This window comes from Phascolarctos cinereus, unplaced genomic scaffold, assembly GCF_003287225.1.
Source record: "Phascolarctos cinereus isolate Bilbo 61053 unplaced genomic scaffold, phaCin_HiC Scaffold_9;HRSCAF=440, whole genome shotgun sequence".
NCBI lineage: Eukaryota > Metazoa > Chordata > Mammalia > Diprotodontia > Phascolarctidae > Phascolarctos > Phascolarctos cinereus.
The window spans coordinates 217,987,337-218,015,315 of record NW_027556402.1 but is presented as its reverse complement, the minus strand read 5'-3'; the positions used below and the strand labels follow the sequence as shown (position 1 = coordinate 218,015,315).

At 39.4% G+C, this 27,979-nt stretch overlaps 2 protein-coding genes across 2 annotated transcripts in view; one reads left to right on the top strand and one right to left on the bottom strand.

Annotated features, from left to right (window-relative positions):
* CSRP3 (cysteine and glycine rich protein 3) lies at positions 1-27,154 on the top strand. Its single transcript, XM_021001893.2, has 6 exons — positions 1-91; positions 9,244-9,376; positions 18,086-18,254; positions 21,175-21,304; positions 23,592-23,685; positions 26,337-27,154. The coding sequence occupies exons 2-6, from the start codon at positions 9,265-9,267 to the stop codon at positions 26,411-26,413; spliced, it is 582 nt and encodes a 193-aa protein (XP_020857552.1). The 5' UTR covers positions 1-91; positions 9,244-9,264; the 3' UTR covers positions 26,414-27,154.
* ZDHHC13 (zDHHC palmitoyltransferase 13) overlaps positions 14,206-27,979 on the bottom strand; it is a 95,137-nt gene continuing 81,363 nt past the window's right edge. The window contains exons 19-22 of the mRNA XM_021001890.2: positions 21,793-21,928; positions 21,316-21,385; positions 19,355-19,646; positions 14,206-14,473 (exon numbers count right to left, since the gene is read on the bottom strand). The gene's annotated coding sequence lies outside the window, so the exon portion shown is untranslated. The remainder of the gene's footprint in view (positions 14,474-19,354; positions 19,647-21,315; positions 21,386-21,792; positions 21,929-27,979) is intronic.

Below are 27,979 nucleotides of genomic sequence, written 5' to 3'. Positions count from 1 at the left end.
GGGCCAAAGCTGGTGATTGAGTGCCTTGAGTATTTAAAGAGGACCCTGGGATTCTCTGCCTTAGTTGAACACACACAGACCACCCAGGGAGGTAAGTGGATACACAGAGGAATTTGCATTCTTCTGTAATGAATGAGGAGGGTGGGTGTGCGGTGAAAAGTTTTGGCTGTTGGAATGTGATTAGGTGTTCGGCAGGGGGCACATAGAGATGGTTCTGCTCTTGAAATATGGGGCTGTTTCAGGCCACAAGTTCCAAAACAGCTAAGTCTTGCAGTGGGGGGGTGGGGTGGTTAGATGTCCTTCAATGGGATAGAAGCCTTAGCAGGCTTCAGTGGGACTCCTCAAAAGCCCCTTAGAAACCTACTGTCTTTGGACTCCAAGGCAGCTGATGGTGAGATGGATGGGTCAGGGAGGGTCTCCGATAGGCGTCTGCTGCTTGTTTTCAGAGTGGAATTATTCCTTCACCACCCCTCCATAGAGCGACATGTCACAAACAGGAGGGTAGTTGTAGAGTCGAGGGGCTAACACTGGGCTAGATTACCAGGAGAAGTCACGAAGCTTAGCCCTGCTGCTTATTAGCTGCTGACCTTGAGTGGATCTAGTCCCTTTACTTTCAGCCTCAGGTTGTCAGTTTCCTCATCGGTAATATTCACACAAGCCTTGTCCTAACTCTCTATGGTGGAGCATCAAAGTGGGGTCTAGTACAGAGACGTAATAAGGTACATGCAAATAGTCCAGGATCTGGGATTCAACATGCTTCTCTTGTCACTTTGGGTGAGTCAGTGCACCTCATTGGGCCTCAATTTTTTCCACCGTTAAATGGACTAGAAGATCTCTAAAGTGCTTTCCAGGTTTCTGTGCTATGATTTGGGCTAATCTTATCCTGTGAAAAAAGTAGGTTCTAGACCAGGTTAGGAAATGACAGAAGTAATAGAAACCAGTCTTCATACAGCATGCTCAACAAAGCCTCAGACACCCCGAAGAACACTGGGGGTTTGGTGGAGGGTGGGTTTGCCTGAACTAGGCACAGCATTGCACACATGCGGATTTCTAGGAGATTGTCAACAATGAACTGACCTTTCAAAATAAAAAGGATAAACAAAATGGGGATAGCATTCAAACACCTTTGCTCTTTTGAAAAGTAAGGGGGGTGTTGGATCAGAAAGGGCTTTCGAGATTGTCTGTTCCAACTTCTTCACTTCACAGAGGAGGAGGGTGAGGACCAGAAAGATAAAACCATTTCTCACAGTGTCATAATGAGCTGGGAGCCAAATGAAAAGCTTGGATTAGGGGTTAATTTGAAGCCAGGGGTCAGTTGGCAGATTCTCATCTTGGTTAAAGTTAAAAATCATCCAGAAAAATGACTCCATCTAAACTCTAAGGTTGCTAGCTGTGTGACCTGGGCAGGTAACTTAACATCTCTGATCCTCCATTTGCTTATCTTCAAACTAGGGTTAATAAACAGTGCTTGCATTACCTACCATGAAGGATTATTATAATGGAAGTGCCCTGAGAGTCTTAAAGCACTAAATGAATGTCAGGCATCACATTTATGCAGTTTATTACCATTTATAAAACGCTTTCCTATAGGCCATTTTCATATGAAGAAACTCTCAAGATACTAAGTGATTTATTTGCCCAAGACCTCACAGTTGGTCAGTGACAGAGCCAGAATTTGAACATGGGTCCAAGTTCTAATCCAGTGCTCTTTCCAGGGATTCTTAACCTGGGGCCATAAACTTGTTTTTTTAAAAAACTAATTTGATATCTATATTTCAATATAATTTATTTCCCTTGTAATCCACTTTAAAAATGTATGCATTTCAAAACATTATTCTAAGAAGAAGGGATCCATAGGTCTCACCAGATGGTTCATGGATATTACAGGGGAAAGGTAATAAGCATTTATAAAGCACCCACCATGAGTCATGCACTGTGCTAAGCATTTAACAAATATTTCATTTGATCCTCACAACGTCCTTGTGAGATCAGTGCTGCTGTTAACCTCATTTTATAGTTGAGGAAACTGAGGCAAACAGAGCTCAAGTGACTTACCCAAAAGCACATAGCTAGTAAGTGTTTGGGACTGGAACTGACCTCAGTTCTTCCTCACTCCAGGTCCAGCCCTGTATCAACTGTTCCACCGAGCTGCCTCTTTTGGCTTTTAGGAGAAACAAAAAAGATGAGAGACAGAGAGAGAGTGAGAGAGAGACAGAGACAGAGACAAACAGAGACAGACAGAGAGACAGAGACAGAGACAGAGAGACAGAGAGAGAAAGAGAGAGAGAGTCTCAAGAAGGGAAGAAAATTACGAATCAGTAGCCCTGGGATTTTCATCTCACTTTTGACATTTACTAGCTACCCATCAGTCACATGACCCATTGGTAGAGATGATTTGGAGTGTCATTCTCTCGACCCCCAGTTCACTGAACATCAATGACCACATCTGTAAAATTCAGATAATATTTGCTCTGGTTGATGTGGCAGCTCTCAATTTATCTGATAATCTGAGAGAGAAGCCATCAGAATAGATTAGTGGATTGAGTGTTTAGCCTACAGTCAAGAAGCCTTAGAATCAATTCTCACCTTTGTAACTTTTTAGGTGATTGACCTTGGGCGAGCCATCTAATCCTGTTGTGCTCAAGTAAATCCTTAGGACTTATCTATGGAGTAAGGAGTAAAATCTGGGGATGAGAGGGCATGACAAAGCAGAAGATATGGGATAATTTCCCCAAACATTAAATATTACTGAACAGGGAAGCTCAGTTTCACTAATAAGATTGCTGGAACTTACAGATTCTTTTTATGAAAGAGAAGAAACTTATTTCCAGTCAACCAATCAACAAAGCTTTATTAAGGACCATCCATGTGTTAGGTACTGAGGATATAAACACAAGAACAAACAAATAGGTAGATGTGAGTCTTTGCTGTCAAAGAGTGTGAGTGTTCCTCAGCAAAACAACATGTTCCCAGATAAGTACACTTGATGTACACATACCTATTTGGACTGGTCCTACGATTTCATCAGTTTAAGGAACCTCTATGAGAAAACACTCTAGCAGCGCGTATCAACACCTTCTATGCAGCTTAAGAGTCTTAAGGGGTTGTCTGGTTTACTGAGAAGTCAAATGACCATTCTAGGGTTGCAGCCAGTTGTGTAAACAATAGAACTTGAACCCAGGTCTTCTGGACTTCAAGGCTGGTTCTATAGACACTATTCAACATTGCTTTATTTATATATAAAATGTATTTTCTCATTATTTTTCAGTTGTGTCCAACTTCATGACCCAATTTGGGGTTTTCTTGGCAAAGATACTAGTGTAGTTTGCCATTTCCTTTTCCAGTTTATATTACAGATGAGAAAACTGAGGCAAACTGGGTTAAGTGACTTGCCCAGGGTCACATACCTAGTAAGTATCTGAGGCTTGATTTGAACTCAGGAATATGAGCCTTCCTGATTCCAAGCCCAGTCCTCTATCCACTGGACCACCTACACATAAATATAAGGTAATTTAGTAGGTGCTGCATAACAGCTTCCTTTGTCCAACCCATGGAGGCAGAAGCAAGTCTACAACTGCTTGATTCTCTGTTTTCTGTGGGGATGATGTCAGGCCCATCCCCATAGCAATCGGGATATATGTATGTGACATGGGGCCAGCTCCAATGTAATGAACTAGAACAGCCAGACTTGGCAGGAGGGCAACATTTGTTTGTGCTTAGAGAATGGATTTGAAGCTTCAAGATAAAAGTGAGTGTTAGCAGTGTGACATTTCTATGAGACTCTGGTCCTTATTCATCCTTCTAGTCCATAAATTTATAGTTTGGGAAATGTCATTAGTAGGAATGCCTTCCATTCCATAGCCTCAGTAACTTGTGGACTTCCATTTAGAAAGGCCTTTAGACACTGTCTAGTCTGACACCCTCATCTTCCGAAGCTAGACCCAGACCTAGAGGAGAAAAATGACTTGGCCAGTGTCACACAGCAAGTTAGTTATAGAAATGGGGATTAGAGCTCAGTTGCTTGACTTTGAGGTCACATTTTTTTTCAATTGGAAAGTACTTAGAAATCTTTTAAACCCCCTAATTCTATAAATGAGGAAATCAAGGCTTAGAGAGGGAAATGGCTTGTTCAAGGTGACACAGGTAGTGAGGAATAGGACTGGGATTTGGTTCCTCTGAAATCTGAATCAGTATTCAAACTCAGCCCTCTGACTCACAATTTAGCCATCTTTTCCATTACGTTATAATACCTCTCCCTCTAATTCAGGGCTCCATGTAAAAAGCAAGTCTCCTGGGCTCTTCTAATTGTTTGTTGGTTGGAAACATGGTGTTTCTTAAATCTGATACATGTCTTCGGGATGTTGGTATTTTTTGCTATGGCTTAAAATCTTCCCCTTAGTTCACGTACAAGAGACAACACAGCATGGAGAGTGACCAAGGGGAGAGTAAGCAATGAACCACCACGGTCAACTCTGGCTACTATGCCCAAAACACCCTCTCTAAATCTACTACACCTATTACTTAAACGATTGTATACTAAATCCTGACCCAGGAGAAATATAATCACTAACTTGCTATATTTAATTATTTTCTAGTGGAAACCTCTGAATATTTTACTTTTTTTTCTCTTTTTGGTTTTCTGAAACAGAGAATCTTAATATTTAAGATGTAAATACTTTCTATTCATTTTTACTCTCATCCAAATTAATTCAATAAATTCCAATGTTAATCGTCCCTGCTTATGACATTCTTGATGGCAGTTTAACTATGGGTTAAGAAATTGGTCCTGTGAAAGGGTTTGATCTCATTTGGACTAGAATTGAGCACTGACGCCAAAGAAAATCCAACTAGGAAGTGTCGAGACATTCTGTCCCCTCTCTATGTGGTATTAGATAGATCTCACTTTTTTTTTTTCCAGTTCTCATACTCCCCTGCTCAGATTCCTATTTTCATCTTGACCCAAGACCCTGTCGATGACAATGTGGACATCTCTAAAACCAACACAGAGTGGTCTGAGGGTGTAAGGGTGTTTGTGATAAGTATGACAGATGGAATTCAACGACAAACTGACCTATATTTGGCGACCTACGCTAGCCATGCCACACTGATAAACAAATGGTGTTTCCATCAGAACTTGCCTGGAAACTCCAACATTCAGAGCCCAGTTGGAGGAATGTTGAGATGCAGGAATTCCAAAGAAATGCAACAGGCTAAAGGTCCATGTGTGCATGCCAGGACCCTAAATGCCCTTCTAAATAAATCACAGCTGCTTAATTCACTCCTGAAATGACACTTATATGAGTCCTTTGCATTAATATAGCATTTATACCTGTCAAATTGCTTGGACATATTGTCCTTTTGGAGCCTTATAATAATTCTGGGTAAGGTAGGCAGGACAGTTTATTATGGTATTATTTGCAAGGTGTACATATGAGGGAAAGGGTCCAAATTGATTAAAAGGCTTGCCTAAAATCACATAGCTACTCAGTAGCAGAGATAGGACTAGAACCCAGGTCCCCTGACTCCCAGTTAAGTGATCCGCCCACACATTAACATGCTTCAGACTTGCTGGCTTCAGAATAAGAAATGGTTGCTATTGACTGTTTTTAGTCCCTGTGGATACATTCCCGTCTGCACACATGGAAACTAACACCTGCTCAGTAGAATGTTTGAAGACTCCCGATTTTTGCTACTTCTCACGCATGGATATCAGAAATTGGCATCCTTTTGGAATAATCTTGGATGTGATACATTACACGATGGGGAATGTTCTACTCATTTTGAAAAGCATGTTGCCAATCATAGTCCCCAAGAGGCAGATCTATAACCCATTATCTTCTAGGATGCGGAGGTGAAATTCATGCTGTAGAGCTGAAATGAGAAATCCTATCTAGGGTCAGTTTGTAAATTTCCACGTCATTAATCTCATCCATTCTTCTGTCATTCCCGGATGAAATCAATTTCATTTCTCCATCATGTTAGCTTACATTGAAAGCTGCGAGTAAAATAAGCATGAACAAAAATATATTGTTTTCCTGTTCTCCTGAGTAGTTTGTCATCTCTCATGACAGAAGGTTGAATCTTTGGTATAGAAGTGATAGCTGACAGATGTATCCCCAAAACGAATCAGAAGGCAGCATACTAGAGCAAAACAAGCATTTTAACAGGATTTGGTAAACCAAGGTCTGGTTTGGGGATTGACTCTGTCTCTAGGTAGTTATGTGACCTTGGGCAAATCAATTTCACCCCCTCTGAGCCTCAGTTTCTCATCTCTCGGATGAGACGATTGGGTCAGATAAGCTCTAAATCCCCTTTCATCTCTAAATTCATCATTTACTCTGGATCCAAAATAAACAAGTGGCAACTTGCATATGTGTGTGTGTGTGTGTGTGTGTGTGTGTGTACATATGTATGTATGTATGTATATGAATATACATGTAAGGGGAAAATGGTTGGCTATGGATAAGGCAATTTTCAGTAGAAACAGAATTACTTCCCTTTTTGAAGGTGATATTTTGTTACTATTTTTTTAAGGCTTTATGAAAAGAAACCATGCCTCTGCAGTGCTAAGATTTTGTAAAGGCTGAGATGGATAAATTCTCATAATGTATACGTGTTCAAGTCACCATTGGTCTTTGGTGTTATATTTAGAAGATCATTCCCTTCTTGTCTTTGGGTCAGTGAGGAGGGGGTGGGTGGGACTCGTACTTAGTTCTTAGCTACAACTTAGGCTTGGAACTGAATTTTAAAAAGTATTTATTAAGCATCTGTTACATGCAATGCACTGACTTTGTGTAATATGATCTGGACAAGTTGACCTAGGAGTGTTCAATGATACTCATTAACTATTCTAGGCAAATGATTTCCTTCCAAGAAGAGAAAGGTCAGAGCCAAAAGCTCCGAGCGCTCTGATAATATGCCATGCAAATGACAAGCTGACATTCCAGGCATCCTGGTATAGTGCAAAGAGCCCTGTAGTCCAGGGATCAAAAGACTTGGGTTTGACTCCTGGCTCTATGACTAGCTGTGTGACCTTGAGCAAGTTACTTTGCATCTTCAGATCCCTACCCCCTCTCTCTGTCTCCACACACACACATACACACACACACACATCCAGTACAAAGATCAGTCTCTCTGTCTCTGTCTTTCTATTTGTCTGTGTCCGTCTATCTGTCTCTGTCTCTTTGTCTCTTTCTCTCTGTCTCTCTTTTTTTTCTTTCTCTCCCTCCACCTACCTCACCAGATCCTAGAGGGTAAAACCTCTGAGTGCCACTGAAGCAGATTAAAATGAATTGGAAAATGTTAAACAAAATAAATAAAGCTACAGTATAACATAGATGATATTTATTTGATGTTTTCTATGTTAATATGTGGCTGGGGGAGATCTGCTTCTCTTTGAGTTTGACACCATTGCTAGCATGGAAAGTTGGCATCAAAACCAGGAAAACCTTTCTTAATGGCCCTCTCTGATACTTACTGATTGCTTGACACTAGGAAAGTCATTTAGCCTTTTGAGGCTCTAAGCAGCTCTCCAAGAATGTAAGTTAGAGAGAAGCTTTGTTGGTAAAGTTTCCTCAATAGGGCATTTCCTTTACCAATGAAATCACAGCTCCAGTTCTCATTTCAAGAATACTACTATGAATGACATTATTTCGTATGATAAAATAATAAGAATCAGGATTGGACAAAGCAAAGGACCCCAGAGAAAAAAATATTCCCTCACAGTAAGGTATATTTCATTATCTTTATCAAGAATCTGTTAGTTTGGGGCAGCTAGGTGGCACAGTGGATTGAGCTCTGGCCTTGGAGTCAAGAGGACCTGAATTCACATCTGGCCTCAGACACTTGACGCTTACTAGCTGTGTGACACCAAAAAGCAAAAAAAAAAAAAATCTGTTACTTCTATTCTAGCCTGAAAGACTGGAAAATGTAACTATATTGTTGAAGAGAGAGAAAATGATTTTAAATAGCGCTCTCCTCAATTAATGCCATCTGCAAACTTAATACTCAAGTATGGATTACAACAACAGTTTGGTAATCTCTACAGATAAGCAGATTCCATGTGTCTTATATTTAAAAAAAATCCTTCACAGCTGTATAGCACTTTATACCTTTCCAAAGTACTTTTACTCCATTATCTCATTTGATCCTTGTAACAACCCTGTGAGGTAAGCAGGGCAGAGAAGATAATTTCCATTTTACACGTCAGAAGATTGGAATAACTTGCCCAAGGTGAGTGGGAATTCATTGTGTCACTCTAGCCCCATCCTTGTGAAGCAAGGAAAGCATTTTTGTACATCAGATTTAACATATCAAAGATTTTAGAAATCAAATTATTTTCTTGGCCAGATAAACTAGAGGGAAAAGATGGCTACATTCATTATTTTGAATCATAGAATCTTGAGGTTTAAGAAGATGCCAGAGGTCATCTAACTAAGCCCATACTTGAACCCTGGACACTTTCAGTGACAAGGAATCCTTTAGCTTCTGCTTGAAGACTTTTGGAAGCAGCTCATTAAATTCTGATTTTGTTCAGTTGCGTTCAACTCTTTGTGACCCCATCTGGGGTTTTCATGGCAAAGATACTGGAGTGACTTGCCATTTCCTTCTCTAGCTCATTTTACAGATGAGGAAACTGAGGCAAACAGGGTTAAGCAACTTGCCCAGAGTTATACAGCTAGTAAGTGTCTGAGGCCAGATCTGAACTCAGGACGATGACTCTTTCTGACCCCAGACCCAACTCTCTATCCACTATGCCAGCTGAATTGTTGGGCAGCTCCAGGTGTTAGATAATTCTTCAATATGTTGAGCTGAAATATGCTTTTCTAATAATTTTCACCGTTTGGTTCTTATCTAATCCTACCTTCTAAAGTCATACAAAACTGGTACAATTCTCATTTCATACAATAATACTTTAATTTTGGTTTGAATGGGGTAGTGGGAAAAAAATACATTTTGGAGTAACGGGACCTGGGGTTGAATCCCCTTCTCTGATATTTATTATCCATATGACCTTGGGGAAATCAGTTAATTTCACTGGGTCTCGGTTTCCTTGTTGAAGAATGAAATAAAGGATTGCTAATGTACTGTCTGTCCTTAAATCCTATGAATTCAATTTTTTTGTTGCAGCTGAGATTTATTTGTTGAGACAGACTCATATGGAGAAAAGTGATCTTACAGAGGAATTGTTTCACTTTTGGTGTTGCTTGAAAGTAATATTTTTGGTCTATTCCCGGCTTCTAGAATCTACTGAGCACCTTGAAGATGCCTAACTGGGGTGGAGGAGCAAGCTGCGGGGCCTGTGGAAAAACAGTCTATCATGCAGAGGAAATCCAGTGCAATGGGAGAAGCTTCCACAAGACTTGCTTCCACTGCAGTAAGTTGGGTGATAAACCTGTGGGTTCAGTTGCTGCTTCCAAATCTACATTGGATACAATGAATGAATGAATGAATGAATGAATGAATGAATGAATGAATAGGTGGAGTGAAGGGAATCAGTGAAAAAGCATTTATCAAGCGCTTCTATGGATGTCCTTATCACTGACACATTAAACAGGGCAGAGGGTGGTTAGAGTTATATTTGCCTAGCTAGATCATGGAAGGCCTTGGACAACGGGCTAAACAACTTAAACTCAATAACCCAAATAAAGCAGAGGGGAGGGGGGAAAAAAGGCAATGACCCTTTATACAGTACCTACTATGTGCTAGGCACTGTACTATGTGCTTTACAAACATTACCTCATTTGACCCTCACAGCAACCCCTATTTTACAGCTGAGAAAACCGAGGCAAACAGTGGTTAAGTGACTTGCCTAGGGTCATACAGCCAATAAGTATCTTGAGGCTGGATTTGGAACTTGGGTCTTCCTAACTCCAGGTCCATTGTTCTATCTACTGCATCACCTGGCTGAGCAAGAATAAACACAAGCTGTGAAGTAAGAAGACTTCAGAAGTCAAATTCTGGATGTCCTACGTACTTACTAATTCTGTGACCTTGGGCCAAGATATCACTTTTGCAGGCCTCAGAGTCCTCCTTTGAAAAAATGAGGAATTCAGACCAGCGAATCTCAAATGTCCTTTTCAGCTCTTGAGAACTTTATCCACTTGTCACAGTGAATAGAGAGCTGGCATCTAAGACTGGAAGACTTGGGTTCAAGTCCCTCTTCTGGATGTAATTCCCTTAACCTTTCAGTGCTTCAGCCACACTTTAAGAGCTGGGGAGGAGGTGCTGATGTGCATTAGTACAAAAAGTTCTTCACATGGAATATCCGGTTCCAGTTCCAGCCCCAACCCTGTCTTGTGAACTTTATTGGGTAGACAACAGGGGAGCTACCTGCCCTGTGTCTTGTAAAAAGTGTCAGCTGGTCTCCATTTTATCCACGAATAAACCGGGATTTACAAAGATGAAGACTTGTCCAAGGTGGACCAGAGCCAATGGCAGAGCCAGCATTCCTATCCAGGCTGTCTGCTTCCAAGTACTTCAGGATGCTCTCTCTCTCTCTCTTAGGTCCCTTCCAACTCTGTGAGTTCTCATAGTCTCTAAAGAGCTGCCAAAACATGGATTTCTGTGATAGTAATAGATCTAGGGGACATTTGAGATGACTTTAGAAAACACTGAACCATCCTATGACTCCAACTATTAGCAAATTTACACTTGCCCAAGAGTGGTTCTTTTTCTATTTTATTTATTTTGTTCTGTTTTAAATTCTCATTCATTAGTTCTGCCCATCTGTGGATTTTCATTTTTAAAAGTAAAACAGCTAGATAGTTAAGAAACTCCTGGTATGAGCAGGTGGTAGGGTATCTGTTAATCCAGCAAGTGATTCCACTTTGGGCACCAGTCCCTAGGATTCTCCTGGGATTATTAGCCTATCAGGTTATTCTCACAGGCACCAAATATGTCACTATGGCCAGAAGCTTAGAGTGATGAAAAAGCCAGCATATGTCCTGTGCAAATGTTATTATTTACCAGCTGCATCGGTGCAAATTTGGTCATAAACCAGCCCCTAATGGGATGAAGGAGGCCCTCCTTTCCAAATTGCTCCTTAGCTACTGAGTCTCTCACACCTTGGTAGGCCCAGTTTCAAATTTAGCAGGCCAGCTCTTGGCAAACCTCTAACTCCTCTGTGCTCCTCATGGGCTGCTAAGTTATGCCATATCTGGGAGCTATTTTAACAACACTTCAAGGGCTTTAGCTCCATTTGTTGCAGTGAAAAAGATACTCCATTCCAGAAATAGGAACACTGTATCTACCCTCTCTACCTCCCCCTCCCATTTCCATTATCCTTTACCTTCCTCAGTAAATATAATTATCATTACAAAACTGGGGAATAAATGGTTACTCTCTGGTGATGGCAGATTGCCAATGCCTTTAGTTTTGTGATGAGAAATTGTTTGTTAAAAGTCATCTCATGAAATTGTACAGAAACACTCCTACAACGATAATCCAGGTTTCAACAGCTCTAGGGAGATCCTGATGGATTTTGCAAATTCACCCTCACTGGATCCTGGAACCTCAGAAGTGGAAGGAGCCTTGTGGGTCATCTAATCCAACTCGTACCTGACCCAAGAATTCTCTTTACCGGAAAAAAAAAAACGCTATAGGATGGCAAAAAATTCATTCTTGGCCTGTGATAAACAAGGCTTTTAAGGAGAGCTATGTCTTTGTCATAATCTCTTAATAAATGTCTGCTGATTGACTGATGCTACAGAATAAAAGACTCCACCTATCTGGAATGTTCTTGACCTCCACCTCTTAGAATTCCTTGTTTCTCTTAAGACTCAGCTCACAGGTCACCAGGAGACCTTACTGTGGTCCCACAGTAACTAGCACCATACTAGGGGAGTTTTGTGTAAAAAGACTGTACAGAAAGGAAGGGACCAAGTTGTAAAGGGCTTTAAAAGCCACAGAAAGGGTTTTCTATTTAATCCCACAGGTTACAGGAAGCCATTCGGGTTTGTTGAGTAGAGAAGTGACATGGCCAAACCTATACTTTAGGGAAATAATTTTGGCAGTTTCTAGAGAGGAAATGACTCAGAATGAGGAGAGACCTGAGGCAGAGGGGCCAACCAGAAGACTACTGAAATAGCTCAGATATGAAGACATGAGTCCTACACAAGGGCGATGGCTATGTGGGTAGAGAGAAGGGGACACACACACACACACACACACACACACACACACACACACACACACACACACGAGAGAAGTTGCAAAGATCTAAATAACAAAACCTGGCAAAAAATTGGTGAGAGAGTAGTTGAGGATGACACTGAGGTTGTGAGCCTGGGTGGCTGAAAAGATGGCGGTATCTTCCATAATAATGAATAGGGGGAAGTTTGAGAAGAAAGATCATGAGTTGTTTTGGACATGTTGAGTTTGAGATGCCTACTGGACATCCAGTTTGAGTCTGATGCTTACCAAAGGATCTGACGTCTGATAGACAGTTGGTCATGTGAGATGACCAGCAGAGAGGTTAGGACAGGATATAAAAATTTGGGAATTATCTGCATAGAAATGATAATTGAGCCTACAAAACTGACTGGTAAAGTCAAATTAGATAGTATCGAAGGAGAAGAGAAGGTCTGGGACAGGGGTTAGGAGACCCCCAAGATTAGTAGACATAACCTAAATGAAAAAACCAGTAGTGGGGACTAAGTAGTGGATAAATAATAATTTAGATCATTGGAACTGATAAGGTCACCACATAAGATAACATACAGAGAGGAAACGACAGAGACTTGGGAGACATCTACCATTAGTGGGCATGATCTAGAGGAAAGTCCAGCAAAGGAGACTGAGATTGAGCAGAAGAAACAGCAGAGAGAGGGGTCATGAAAATCTAGAGAGAAGAGGGCATCTAGGAGAAGTGGGTGATAAACAGTGACAGAGCCTGTAAAGAAGTCAAGAATGATGAGGATTGAGAAAGGGTCATCAGATTTGGCACTTTAAAGATCCACAATGACTTTACTGAAAGCGCTTTCAATTGAACAATCACATTGGAATCCAGATTGCAAACAAGGGTTGGGAACCTGCGGCCTCAAGGCCACCTGTGTTCCTGTAAGTCCTCAAATACAGCCCTTTGACTGAATCCAAACTTCACAGAACAAATCCATGTGGCCTCAAGATCGAAAGTTCCCCAATCTAGTGAGAAGAGAAGAAGGGGAATCACTGAGTACAGATAGCTTTCTCAAAGAAGCAGCCATGAAGGGGAGGACAGACTTAAGATGACAGTGAGGATGGACAGATCAAGTGAAGGTTTTTTGAAGGATTTAAATGGGCATGTCTACAAGCAGAAGGGAAGGAGCCAATAGATAAGTAGAGAATGAAGGTTGGGGAGAGAGTGGGGATGACAAAGGGGGCTATCTTTTGGAAAAGACAGGAGGGGATGGGATCAAAGATGAATATAGAGGGGTTTGCTTTGGTAAGGAGAAAGGCCACTTCTTGTGGAACAGGGACAAAGATGGAGATAGTGGGAAAAGAGATCTGAGTAAAGTGAGACAAAGGTGAGGGAAGAAGAGAAAGTTCTTGGTGGATGGCTTCAATTTTTTTTTTCAGTGAAATATGAGGGTAAGTCCTCAGCAGAGGGGTGGGGTAGGGTGCTGTGCAAGGCTTGTGAAGGAATGAAAAGATTTATACAAATTGCAGTGGTAAAGAGCTGAGTGAATCTTTTAGGAGTAGAAGGAAAGAAGGGCATAAGCACACAGTGCCTACTATGTTCCAGGAACTGTGTTAAGCACATTTCATAAATACTATCTCATTTGATTCATATTTTAGGGAGATTTAAAAGGGTAGCCATCATTTAGTCAGGGCTCAGTTAAGATTATGTAACATAAATTCATAGTGATTGCAGTCAGCACAGTTGCATGACTTTTTATAGCTCTAATCAGCAGCCTGTGGGTCCGTGAGTGGAAGTGAAGGCGGTTAATGACGGCAGCAATCCAAGACTGGGGTTTGGCAAGGCATGATTGGTGACAGCATAAGGAGGGGAAAGAATTCAAAAGCAGAGAGCAGTGTGGAGTTGAACTCATTCACTCTTTTGGAAATGTCCCTTCTTTAAGATATTCAACCTCAATTACTGAATGCCTGGAAACTTGTGGTGCCTCTATCACGTATTTATCATGTATTTATTTGGGTCCAAGTCCTCTTACCAACTTCCCTTTTTTGAACATCAAATTTCTATTTTCTCATATAACTCAATGTGGGTTGAAGTGGTGAGTACACCAGTGGTATTTTAATGTTAACGATGATCATTCAATCAATTGACAAGCATTTATCAAGCACCTACTTTGAGCTTAATGCCCTTCAGTAGTTTGCATTCTAATGGTGATATTCTGTCACTGAAGATGATTCCAGATGCACTGAAGTGGCCTGGAGTTCTGATGGTGCCAATAGCTTGCTATGGAAATATTTGCAGAGCTGTTCCATGTTGTACCTTTTTGTTGTCTTCTTTTCAATTTCATTTTTAAATGCTCTGAGAAAAAAAATATAGCACAGTTGAGTCTCATGCCAAGATTTCTGCAAACTTATCTTCTCCTCTACTGTCTCTTTTTCGTATTTTGTGAGAAAAAAAATTACAAGCAATATTATGGCATCTTTTACAAAGTTTTAAAATTATTTTACATTTTAAACTCATGTTGAGCTTCTTTCTTTCCTTTAATGTCTTTCTGCTTGACAATGAGGTCAAGTGCTTTTTGATTATGCCTCTTTCTGGACTCTCTTTACCTACTCATTGGGGCAATCGTTTTTCATTTCTTCAGCTTCTCTAGGAAAGGCCAATAACCAAAGCCAAATACTTTCTTTCATACATTTCCCATTTTTTCACTACCAACAGCTTGTTTAAATAGTTTAGATGTTTAAATAGTTCATGTTTGAATTGTTGTAATTATATGTAGCACCTTCTTATCTTTATCCTTCCGAAATACTTACCATTTAGGTAATAAATTGTTTGCTATCTGTTAAGCTATAGTCAATCTCTCTCTCTCTCTCTTCTCTCTCTCTCTCTCTCTCTCTCTCTCTCTCTGATACTTATCAAGTCCAATGCCTTTCAACAATCTTCTGCAAGAAAGTATTCATAAAAGATAGACTTGAACATTATTTATCATCCTCTCAAAATGTTGCCTTGGTTAAGAGGGTTTTACAAATTCTTTATAAAGCCTTCCTAGATTTTTATGCTTCTTCATTCTCTGCAACTGATACTGATGAATAAGCTAAAATTGTCTTCATGATGGCCCCTTTACTTATGCTCATTGTGATCACTGCAAAGTGAGTGACCAACCAAGATATGACATGATTCTTGTTGCCCTTTAGAGTGCAATGAAACCAACCAAGGCAACTCCTTTATTTATTTCTTCAAAGAGTATCTATGAGCTAGTCTTTTCCTTATGTGTAATTTTATGTTGCTTGATTTCGTTTGTAGAAAGAATCCGTTTTGGAGTTGGTATAGTTCCTCCAGGTCTGAATCAACTCATTGTTCATTAGAAAAAGATCTAACATTTAGGATATCAACTATTAAATATTTATTTATAGATGGTTTAGAAATCATTCTTAGCACCCTCTGTCTCCCTTTTGTGCCACTATACTTCTGCTACCATGGAAACAGAAGGGGATTGGGTAGGCTTGGGGATCAGCTCATATTTTTACCTATTTCAATGGTCTCCATGGTCTAGGAATTCACTAACTAGTGACTAATGGCTATTAAAGAGTCTCTCTAGCTGGTACTAGCTAGGCTGGTACTCAGTAAACACATCTCTGGGACCATACTCAAACCCTTTCCAGTATGGCAGAGCTTACCAGAATTTGTATTCTGTTGGTATGACCTTTGAGAAGCCACGATCACCACTTACACTTTAATGAGGTACTAGAGTCAGTAAGGCTTTTATGAAAGGTTGAAAGTATTACTCAAAAAGATCTAACAGATTCGAAATGTAGCTTCATGATAACAAGAATCTGGTAAGAATAGACAATATCAAGTATATCATTCACATAGTTTGTATGCTTGGAGGAAAAAACCTTAAATTTTCAAGTTTAGTTTTCCCATTTTCCATTCTTATTTTTAGTGTTGTAGTCTTAGCCCCAAAGAAATCACGACACATATAACTGAAATATTCATTTTGAGAGGTTTCTGTTGTGATTGTTCTCAGAAGGAAACCAACTACTCAAGATCATGTCATTTTGTTAGTAAGGAATTTCTTCCTAGAAAGAATAAAATAATTTTGAATTAAAATTTAGACCACTCGATGCACATCTGAAAGATAAAAGAATAAAGTCTTAGTATCAGATATCACTATAAAAGTCTGTTGTCAAAGATGTATGAACCAGGAGTCAGGAAGATCTGAGTTCAGATCTGTTCAACCAATCAATCAATAGACATTTATTAAGTGCCTACTATGTGCCAGGCATTGTGCTAAGCACTGGGGACACAAAAAAGAGGCAAAATACAGCCCCTGCCCTCAGGGAACTTACAATCTAATGAGGGAGACAAAGTGCAAACAAATATATACACAGCACTAGAATTAAGAGGGGTAGGGGAAGGCTTCCTGCAGAAGGTGGGATTTTAGATGGGACAAAGGAAGCCAGAGAGGTCAGTAGTTGGAGCAGAGAAAGGAGAACATTCCAGGCATGGGAGACAACCCAAGACTGGAGCCATCTCATTTGCTATGTAAATGGACGACCATGTGCAAGTCACAACCTATGTCTGTCTCAGTTTTTTCTTCTGCAAAACGGATATAAGAATAACAACAACTACTTCCCTAGGTTGTTGTGAGGATAAAATTTAAAAAATCATAAAACATTTGCAAATGTTTTTAAACATTTTAAACATTAAAGCATCATGCAAATATCATCATCATCATCGATTACCAAGAACCATTCCCCAGCAGCTAAACTGCTAGAGGATATAAATAAGAACTGTGAATTATCCATGAAGATATGAAAAAGGGGCTTAAATGACTAATAATAAGAAAAATGCAAATTAAAGCAACTCTGAAATTTTACTTCAAACCCAGTAAATTGGGAAAGATCCAATTCAATCCAACAAAAAAATAGAAGCAACTCCAGTTGGATGGGCTATAGTAAGACAGACACACTTTACTGTATTGTTTGAGTTGTGAATTGGTCTAACTACTCTGGCTGATGATCTGGAATCATGCAAGAAAAATAACCAAACCTTTTACTCTGATGAAGCAGTCACAATACCAGTGTCCAACTGGCACATTCCCCAAGGAAGTCAAAAGAATAGAAGACTCCATATCTAATGAAATATTCGTAATGTACTTATGTGGTAGCAAAGACCTAGAAACAAAGTGCCTACCCATCATCACTTGGCCAAACAACGTGGTATATGGATGGAATAGAACGTGTTTGGGCCCTAAGAAATAATGACTATGGAGAGTTTAGAGACATGAGAAAAACTGAATGAACTTACACAAAGAGAGGCATAGTCAGGAGAATATTTTGTGTAATGATTATAATAATGTAAACAGAAAGAATGCCAAAAGGAAGCCAAACTGAGTAATCGGAATGTCAAATCTTAGTCATGGAAAATGGTTAATGAAATATATTACCTCCTCTCTGCAGAGAGGGAGGGATGGGACAATGGGGGCAGAAAATACAGTGGTTTTGCTGAACTGTTTTTCTTTGTTCAAAGGATTCAATTTTTGGGGACAAAGGGAAATATCTGGAAATGACATTAATATAAAAACAATACAAAATAAAATGATTTTTAAATGGGAGGTATGCTGTGAATTATTAAGCATAGCACTTTAAGCAAAGTACTTTACAAATATCTCGCTTGATCTTTACAACTACTTTGGGAGACAGATGTTATTTTTATCCCCATTTTACAGATGAGGAAACTGAGGCAGACAGCAGTGAAGTGACTTGCTTGGAGTCACACACCTATTAAGTGCCTGAGACCAGATTTGAACTCAGGTCTATCTGACCGCAGATCCGCACTCTATCCACTCCATCGCCTCCCAATCACTGATACAAACTTAATAATGAACTTACTTTGAAAGACATTGTTTAGGAGGATTATGATATTCGGACACAATCTGTACCCCTAATACCAAGTTTCCTCTTTCAGTGGCTTGCAGGAAATCTCTGGACAGTACAACAGTAGCAGCTCATGAATCTGAGATCTATTGTAAATCATGCTACGGGAGGAAATACGGCCCCAAAGGAATTGGATTTGGACAAGGTGCTGGCTGCCTCAGCACTGATACTGGTGAACATCTTGGATTACATTTCCAACAGTACGTTAAAATCCTATCACCTCTCTATTTTGTTGATGTTCTATTACCTAAGTATTAGGGTACTTCATTTAGTTTCCATAGCAACATTTTCTGGAAGTGGAAGAATGGTCTATAGTGTTGATGGGTCTATAATGGGAATAGTCAATTTGACCAAGTTTTTTTTTGTTTTTAAACAATGTTCCATTTTTCTAAAGGCTCTTTAAATTGTCTGCCATTCTAACAGGCAATTACACTTACACAAGGGCTCTTGGTTTGCATGTTGATGGAGAACCTGAAATGCATGGACTTTATGGGGTCTGAAGGTTTAGACACCTTCACAGCCTCTCCTTTTTTAACCTTTGGGAGATTAAATGTCAATCACATTAATATAGCTGAAGTCACTATGGTACTGTGTACTCTTATCTTATAAGCAATACAAAAAAATCTCTTCTCTGGCTCCCCACTCACCCCTGGATCACAAGATGAATAATTACAAATCATCTAAAAGGGTGGCTTGGCAGGAAATTCTTTATATCCTAAATAAATAATCAACTGCTTTCCCAGTGGCATTAGTATAATGGCTTTGGCGAATCTTTGCAGTAGCATGTAACCAATGTCAGTCAGTCAGACAATAAGCAGTTATCAAGTGCTTATTCCCTATTGGCACTGTGTTAAACAATGGGGATAGATGGAAAGGCGAAACAACTTGGTACCTTCTGTCATGAGGCTCACATTCTAATGCAGGGAGACAGATAACATGTAAATAACTAAGTGCACACAAGCCATATTCAGTATGAGTGGCAGACGATCTCAAAGGGAAGGCACCAGTTACTGGTGCCAGGCAGTAGGAATACAAAGATAAAAATGAAACAATCCCTGCCCACAAGGGACATCAATTCTATTGGAGAGAAACAACACTTATAGAGACAAGTGAAAAATTAAAGGTTAATCACTTGGCAATAACATAGGTAGGGAAACACACCTGATTTATCTGTACCAGGTGGCTTGGAACTCACAAACAGGGCTCAATTTACCATTGTAGGCTATTCTCCCTCAAGCACCCTCTAGTCTAGTCAACTTGGACTAATTACTCCCATTCCCTGGACCTCTGAATCTAATACCTCCGTGTCCTTGGCTTAGAATTCCTTCATCATTCCATTTGTCTGTGCCTGTTGAAATTGTATCCATCTTTAGATGGTCGACTTCCAGGTTTCTTGAGCTGGGCTGCCTCTTCAACGGAGGCTTGTTTGTAACGTGAGGAAATTGGAATCGATGATTTCAAATGCGCCTTCCAGCCTCGACATACTATGATTCTAGAATGTGTTAACTCCTCCAACCAGAACTGAGCTCTCCACTTCTTGGTTGCTGGAATACTTTCTTTGTATTGGCATAGGATATCTAGGCTGTGAGCTTCTGGAAGGTAGAGATCTAAGTCACTTACCTTTGCATTGTCTTCAGTATTTCCCATAGTGCATGACACTTGAACAAATGAATAAATCTCAGATCATTTCAAGACTGTATATATTATAACAACAACTACAACAACAGCACTAGCTAATGTTTTATATAGCCTTTTAAGGTTTACAAAGTATTATACACACATGCACACATATATGTATATATACATTTACACATATACATACAGATAGATGTATATACATATATACATATATACATATATATACATGTGTATGTGTATGTGTGTGTGTATATATGTGTGTGTATATGTGTGTGTATATATATACACACACACACACACACATATATATATATATATATATATATATATATACATATATCCCTTTTGATCCTCACAGCAACTCTTTTAGGTAGGTATTTTTATCAACCTCATTTTATAAATGAGGAAACTGAGGCAAACAGGGGTTAAATGACTAGCTGGGAAGGATTCTAACTCAGGTCTACCCATCTCTAGGGCTTTAACCATTCTACTTCCTGGCTGCTTAAATCTATATCCCTTCAATAGTCTGTCTAAAAATTTAGGAAGGAAAAGCAATAACAAAAACAACAAAAAAGGATATGAAATCCTGAAATAAAAGAGAAGTTTCTTTTCATTAACTGGCCTTATTATTCAATTCCAGAATGGGGTCTCCACTTGGAGGAAAAAAGATTGCATTGAGAATGTTCTTATTGTGTTCTTAATTTTGTTATTGTGATGGTGTCATAGGAAGAGTCAGAATGCCTGGTCTCTCATCTTAGCTGTGGGATTTACCAGGCATTTGTCCTTGGGTACTTGAAATCTCTAAGCCTCAGTTTTTTCATCTGTGAAATGGGAATAATAATCCTTCCTCTACCTGCTAGATAAGGTTGTGGTGAGCATGAAATATTTAACATTTGTGAATATGCTGATTAGCTATACAAGAGTGTATACAAGTGTTACAAAGGATCTTTCCAACTCTAGATTAAATAAGTTTAATAATTAATGCCTATTGATTGACCTTATAATTTTATGATTATATTATCTGTTTGCTTTGTTTTTGGTCTCCCATGGAGGGTCCATCCTTTGAGTAAAACACGTTAGACTGAATTGCAATGAGAAATTCTATACTATTGCTTTTGGACATGTATCAACAATCCATCCTCACCCTACAATAAAATTTTCAAATTTCTCTTTAGAGAGGAAGACAGAATGCTTCAAGTCACTATACATACAATAATAGGGCCCCAAGCTGAATAGGAAAAACTAGAACCTAGACTCATAGAATATTAGCACTAGAAGGGACCTTAAAGATCATCTCATTCATCTCCATCATTTTAGACAAGAGATAACTAAGGCCCAGAGAGGGGAAGGGAGAGTCAGTGCCTGAACCAGGCCCAAGATCCAGGCCACCTGCTCTTTCTATTTTAATGTCTGTCTCAGGAAATTAACTACCACTGGTAAAATGAAGTCATGTGAACCGCTAACCTACCTTTTTTCCATTAGGTCCCCCAAGACAGCTCGGTCAACTACCAGCAACCCTTCCAAATTTACCCCCAAGTTTGGTGAGGTGGAGAAATGCCCTCGCTGTGGCAAATCAGTTTATGCTGCTGAAAGAATAATGGGAGGTGGCAAAGTAAGGAGTACCTTCTTTCTCTCTTCATTTTTGGTGGCAAACATTTTTGCTTGCATTTTGAATTCAAGAAACCAGGAGACACTGAAAGAAATTCATATTATCAATTGCTTATGACTATTATTCTGAAACATACCCTGAAGTGTGGAATTGAGTTAGCATTTTTTGGTTTTGGGGTTGGGGTGGGGAAAGAAGGCTTTTGTAACAGTGATTGGTGACTCTCACCTCTAATATAATTTTAGAGTTAATCATCAAAAATAGAAAAGAAATGCCCCTGAGAAGAGCCATAACTAATACTTCTGGTGTTTGAGGCAAGCACCACGAATTGTGCCAGCTCAAGGCCACAGATCTGACATGATGAAACCCTGTATGGGGCACAGATGTGAGTATAGCACCCTGGGACTCTTCTCCCCCAACCTCTGACATCCTACTCCTAATGGAGATGGAGGAGAGGCTATTGCTGTGAATGCTGCAACTGGGGAAGAACTCACCTGCGTGGTGGAAAGTGAGGAGAAAGAATATCAATCAATCTAGAATTGTTGATTCCTCCAACCAGAACTGAGCTCTCCCCTTCTTGGCTGCTGGAATACTCTTTGTACTGGCATAGGCTGTCTAGGCTGTGAGCTCCTAGAGGGTAGGGATCCAAGTTACTTATATTACAATCAATCAATCAATAAGCATTTATTAAGTGCTTATGGGATACCGGGTACTGTTCTATACGTTGAGGATACAAAGAAAAATGCAAAAACAGTCCCTGTCTTCAAGAAGTTTACATTCTAAGGGGGAGGGGAAAGACAACTATACACATATGGAAGATATACAGATTACATACAAAGTAGATAAGAAGGTAATTTTTTAGGGAGGAGCACTAATAATAATACTTAGATTTACATAGTGCTTTAAGGCTTGCAAAGCACTTTATATATATGTTATTTTATTTGATCTTTACAACAGTCATGTGAGTTAGGGGTTATTATTATCCTCATTTATGGATGAGGAAAGTAAGGCTCAGAAAGGATGATTTGTTTACTATCTCATAGCAAATAAATATCTAAGGCAAGATCTGAACTTAGGTCTTCCTCCCTGGAAGTCTAACATTTATCCACAAGGCCCAGAGAGGGAGAAAGGGAGAAGGGAATGTGGGAAGGCATGGGACATCCAATGTACTATTTTAACTAATTTTTCTTTATTTTTGGGGGTGCTGTTCAACAATCTTTTTTCTTTCTATTTAAATATTTCATTGTTTTCCCAATTACATGTAAAATAATTTTTAACATTCATTTTTTAAAAAATTGAATTCCAAATTCTCCCACTCTTTCATTCCCTTCCTTCTTCCCTGAGTTAACTAATTATTCTTGATAATTAAATAAATAAAATGATATATAAACAATAATTAATAATAAAATAATATATAATTAAAATAATAAAATAAATAAAAAACCTCACAAGTTTTTTTTCTTTGAAGAGCCCTTTATAAGCCTCCAAAGTAGGTAGACAGATAAAGCACTTATAAAGCACTTACTGTATTCCCTACTGTCAAAAAGTTTACCTTCTAATGGGGGAAGAAAACATATCAAAGGGAGCTAGAAAGAGAGCATACGGTAGATGGAGCTAGGAACTTTCTGGTAAGGGTGCTAATGAGGAGGTACAGAAATTCGAAGAGTGAGAAATAGATCCGGGAGTGAAATGAGCATGTCTTTGGTATCTTATAAGATGGTGGTCCAAGCCAGTGACTCACCAATCAGAGGAGAGGGCTGCAAAGCAAAGGCATCTTCAGAGTGAGAAGACTGCTGGTATGAGATGGAAAAGTCTAGCGAGTCAGGAATGGAACTGGGAGGCTCTATTAAATGAGTTATTCAAATTGCTGTGAAGACTTGGGATAAACCAACACAATCCCCTTTGTCTAAAATATACAAATAACGAAAGCAAAAGTATTTCATTGGATTGAATTACTTGGATGACTGGCTCTTTTCCTTTTGTCTTAGCTACAAGCTTAATTTGAAATTCCAACTCAATGTTATATGCTTGCCACACAGTGTTAGGTTGTTACTTGGATGATAAAAGTAATGGACATGTTCAAATCAAGTTAGCCTTCCTGGCTAAAACTAAACAACACCTTTACTTACCCCTCATTTCTAAATTTAATTGGATTCAGCTGGATTTTTCTTCTGAGCCCATCCTGGTCAATAGCCACCTACATTTTCTAAGAATTGGTTGTATCTTTTCATATGGCTTCAGTACTGTCCTGCAGTATAAAAAGCATTGTGACATCTTTCCTTCTACTCCCTAGCCCTGGCACAAGACTTGTTTCCGCTGTGCCATCTGTGGGAAAAGCTTGGAATCTACAAATGTCACTGACAAAGATGGAGAACTTTACTGCAAAGGTGAGTGAGAGGAGAGGAATGTCAAGTTGCCTCATGAGCATCTCTGTGCCATAGGGCCTTCTTTGCCTTTCTGTCAGGGCAGCCTTCTGAGCAATCATAGGATTTGGGTTCTTTGATGAGGGCAAAGACTGCTTCAGGGGAAAGGGCATGCCAAACTCAATACAGTTTTAGTCATTCTGCCCATTTAATCCCTTACCCAGAACCCAGCCCAGGGTGAAGTCCTGAGCCCCATACCTTGGGGATGGTGGTAGGGGCAAGATTAATTGTTACTCTGGGGATGACGTGACTGGAGTTGTTCAAAGCATCAATGAAAGCATAGAGGCAGATGATATATTCTCAGGCCCTAGCAATCAGCACTAAAAATGCTCTGAAGTTCTCATATATAATTCTGTCTGTCTATAACAAAATCTCCACCTTCCCTTCTCTTTCCTTCTGGCTGCCTGTGCCTTGGCAACAACACTCTCCTTTTCCTTTCATACACTCTGCCAGCTTCAATCTCCTGCCCTCACCACTGTCACTATGGTACCACACTCCTCAAGAAAACTCAGTCTCAGGGGCAGCTAGGTAGCATAGTGGATAGAGCACCAGCCCTGAAGTCAGAAGGACCTGAGTTCAAATTTGGCCTCAGACCAAACACTTGACACTTACTAGCTGTGTGACCCTGGGCAAGTCACTTAACCCCAATTGCCTAAGAAAAAAAAAGAAAACCCAGTCTCCTCCCAGATGGCGGAGAAGAGTGATCATTGACTAACTTGTCTCAAATGTCACATCTCCCCTTCATTTCCCCTACACTGACATGGGTTCCTTCTCTGATATCATCAGTGTGGGAACTCTCTTCCTGAATCTAACTCCAATATATTCACTCCTTCTCAACTGGTGTTCATATTTTTTCCCTACACTCTCATAGGATCATAGAGTTTGAGATAGAAAGGACCTCAGAAACCATTTAATCCATCTGCCCTCTCATTTTAAAGAGGAAGAAACTGAGGCTTACGGAGGTGAAATGACGCCACAGGTCACACAAGTTAACAAGCATCAGAGGCAGGATTTGAATCCAGGTCCTCTGCTGCCAGAGCCACCGACCCAAGTGGCTTTTTCCAGAGAAGCTTTCCTCTGGTTCTTTGATTATTTCATAAATATCCATGAATTACTGGGGCTGACTCTTATATGTTACTCTCACTATCTGGCCAGCCCATTTCCTTTTTTGCTCATAGATGGCCTTTTATGTCTTCTACATCATTTGCCCAGTACAAATCATTAGTGAATGTTGCCTTCTAGTTACAACCAACATGGGCTGTATTGCACATTTGCATTGCTCTTTGGATATTCCCTATACCTAACTCCAGCTTAATCTCAAAGGTTCTTACATGTACCTTGTGTTCAGCAACTCTCTTTTATTTATGTCTCCCAAAATCTCATTTCTATTCCTGTCATAGTTACTTTTTCTCAACCTCATTCTCCATGGCTCTTTTCTTACTGGCTTTCCTCTCATGGAATTGAGGAGGAAATGTGCCTCTTTTCAGAAACGTGAGGTCTTATTATCCCTATAGTGAGTACCTCGTGGCTTCTAAGGATGAACGATGGGGTTTTCCCCAGATCCTAGATTTACTACTACATGGACGTTGGTTAGGAATGGACAGAGCAATGATTCTGACTGAGGTCTAGATTCTGATTCTAGGATCTGTCACTGTCTTGCTGTGGGATCTTGGATAAGTCACTTAAACTTGTTGAACTAGCTTAGATTGAACTCCACAAAATGAATTGGTTAGGCCAGACTTTCTCCAGCACTATTCTTCTAAAATTCTCTTTCTTTTCACCACCCACTCTAACCAGTGCTTCAAAAGTCAAACTACTATCATGAAAGCATGGAACACTAATGATTAGATACAGTAAGAGCTGGCTCTCAGAACTGGAGTTGGTCCATTTCGTTTCACCCAAAAAGTGAAATGCCCCACAGAATTTAGGCCTTTAAGCCAGCAATTTCACTTAAAGGGTGACAATGCTTGTCCACACAACTAAATACAAGTTATAGCTACTAGTGGTGTTAGGTACATGATTTCCTCTTGGCAAGCTAACTACACTGAGATTTCTTGCTGCAAAGTAGGCAACAGCTTGTCAGTTACACCTTTAGCTTAAACTTTTTAAGTGGATATCAAGTAGGTCCAATTTTTAGAAAAAAAATTTTAAGATACAGGTAGAGCCAGATTTAAGAAAAAAAAAATTAAAGCTATAAGTAGACACAGTTTTAAGAAAATTTACCCCAATTCCTACAAAGAAACAAAAACACCACCAAAACTCAGTTGCCTTGGGGGAGATCATTCACATTATCAGAGCCCTCTGAGGTTTTAGCTTGCTCAGAAGGTGTAAAGAAGTTAGCAGAGAGGATTCTCAGTATTTATGAGTGTATAGTTACAGATCCCAAGACTCTCATCATTCATGAGGAATAGAATCTTGGAATCCTAGCATTCAGTGGAAATAAAACCACAGAATACCAACCAGCATTCACAGAGATTTTCAGAAAAATACTTATCATGTAAAGTGTATTAAAATTAACAGATAAAATGAACTTACTGAATCAGAATGAAATAATATAACCTCATTGACTAAGCTGTTTTCTGTCTTTTTCCACGTTCTTATTTCCTTTCTTTCAGTTTGCTATGCCAAAAATTTTGGCCCTACAGGGATTGGGTTTGGAGGTCACACAAAACAAGTGGAGAGGAAAGAGTGAAGTATGCTGAATTCTGGGCATTTGTGTATGACTTTTCCTGGCACAAAGTTTTGACGAGCAATCACACCGAATGACATATTTTCCCAATAATCATCTTTGAAGCTGGACAAGATTTCTTTTCAGAAGCAGTCAATGTACTAAGTGATGCCAGGAAAGTCTTTGGAAGAAAATTAATTTCAGTGTATTATGTTACAAATAACTTAATTCTTGAGCTACTTTTGGGATTGATAAATAAATGTTAACTGGTGCCAGAGGATGTCCTGGTACATTTCTTGAATTGACTTTTTAATGGGGAATGATTTTTCAAAAGAATGTGGAAGCACATATCCTTTATAGTCAGTCTCAGTTAGGTGTCTGGTAATCACAACCAGTGGAAATGAATAGGAGGTTTGGAAGTTACAGGGCTAACACAAAGATTTCCTTGCACATGGTAGGTGTTTAATAAATGTTTGTTGAATTGAAGAACAAATAAGTGAGGAAAACAATTGACTAAGGCAAACAGTAGAAGATTCAGGTCTTTTCTCCAGCCTACTAGTTTGGAGAAAAATTCACATAAGGATGAAGAGAAGATGAGGGGATGGGGGAAAAGAGAAAATACAGTTCCCATTTTTAAGCAGAAAGTTAAAACCATGCTGTTGTCAGAAAGGAAATATTTATCTCATCCACCAGCTTTTTAATCCTGCATGTTTCTTAAAAACTCAAATGACAATAAATAATATATACTGTTTACTTCACAAACCATTTTAAAAGGCTGTTCCTTTATTCTTGGACTTACTCTCTCATTTAAATGTCTTTTATTTCAAATTATTAGAGCTGAGATCAAACTGCAGCTGATTATGAAATTCTTTCCTCTTTTCCACTACCCAGAGATGTAACATATATGTGTATGTGTGTGTGTGTGTGTGTGTGTGTGGTGTGTGTGTGAGAGAGAGAGAGAGAGAGAGAGAGAGAGAGAGAGATGACAGAAAATGGAAGTTAAGAGACTTGAATTATAGTTCTGCCTCAACTACCATGTCATCATATGGCCTTGGGCACATACCTTCTCATTTACTCATCGATAAAATGAAGGCTTTGGACTGGGTTATCTTTAAGACTCCTTCTAGCTCTAATAATATTAGCAGCACATTATAATTGAAAGAATATTTGGAATCCAAAGATTTGTGTGTGAGTCTGAGTTCTCCCACTCCATAGCTTTGCCAGAACAACAACAATGATAACTAGCGTTTATACATTGAAGTCTTTAAAGTGCTTTCCCTGTTTTCTCAGTAACATTGGGCAAGTCAGTTTCCTCATCAATGGGGACAATAACATTTAAACTACCTGCTAAACTGTGTGGAAAGTGCTTCATAAAGCCCTATATAAAGGGGGGTTGTCATCAGCATGAGTCTACATTTTCATTAAACTTCATTTTTCTTCATTGATTTGAGCCAAATTATGAGATATATTCTTAATACAAAGAGCAAAATAATCACTACTATTTCATGACTTTCAGTTCATGTTTCTGGGTTAATTAGAACAAAAGAAAACCTATGAGAAGAGTAGTAAATCAAGTGACAAGAAAAAAAT

What these genes read in the sequence shown, in the direction of transcription:
- CSRP3 (XM_021001893.2), top strand. Translation starts at nt 9,265, where the DNA reads ATGCCTAACTGGGGTGGAGGAGCAAGCTGCGGGGCCTGTGGAAAAACA. An exon ending in GAATAATGGGAGGTGGCAAA is followed by an intron (nt 21,305 to 23,591) that starts GTAAGGAGTACC and finishes TCTACTCCCTAG; the next exon opens with CCCTGGCACAAGACTTGTTT. An exon ending in TGGAGAACTTTACTGCAAAG is followed by an intron (nt 23,686 to 26,336) that starts GTGAGTGAGAGG and finishes CCTTTCTTTCAG; the next exon opens with TTTGCTATGCCAAAAATTTT.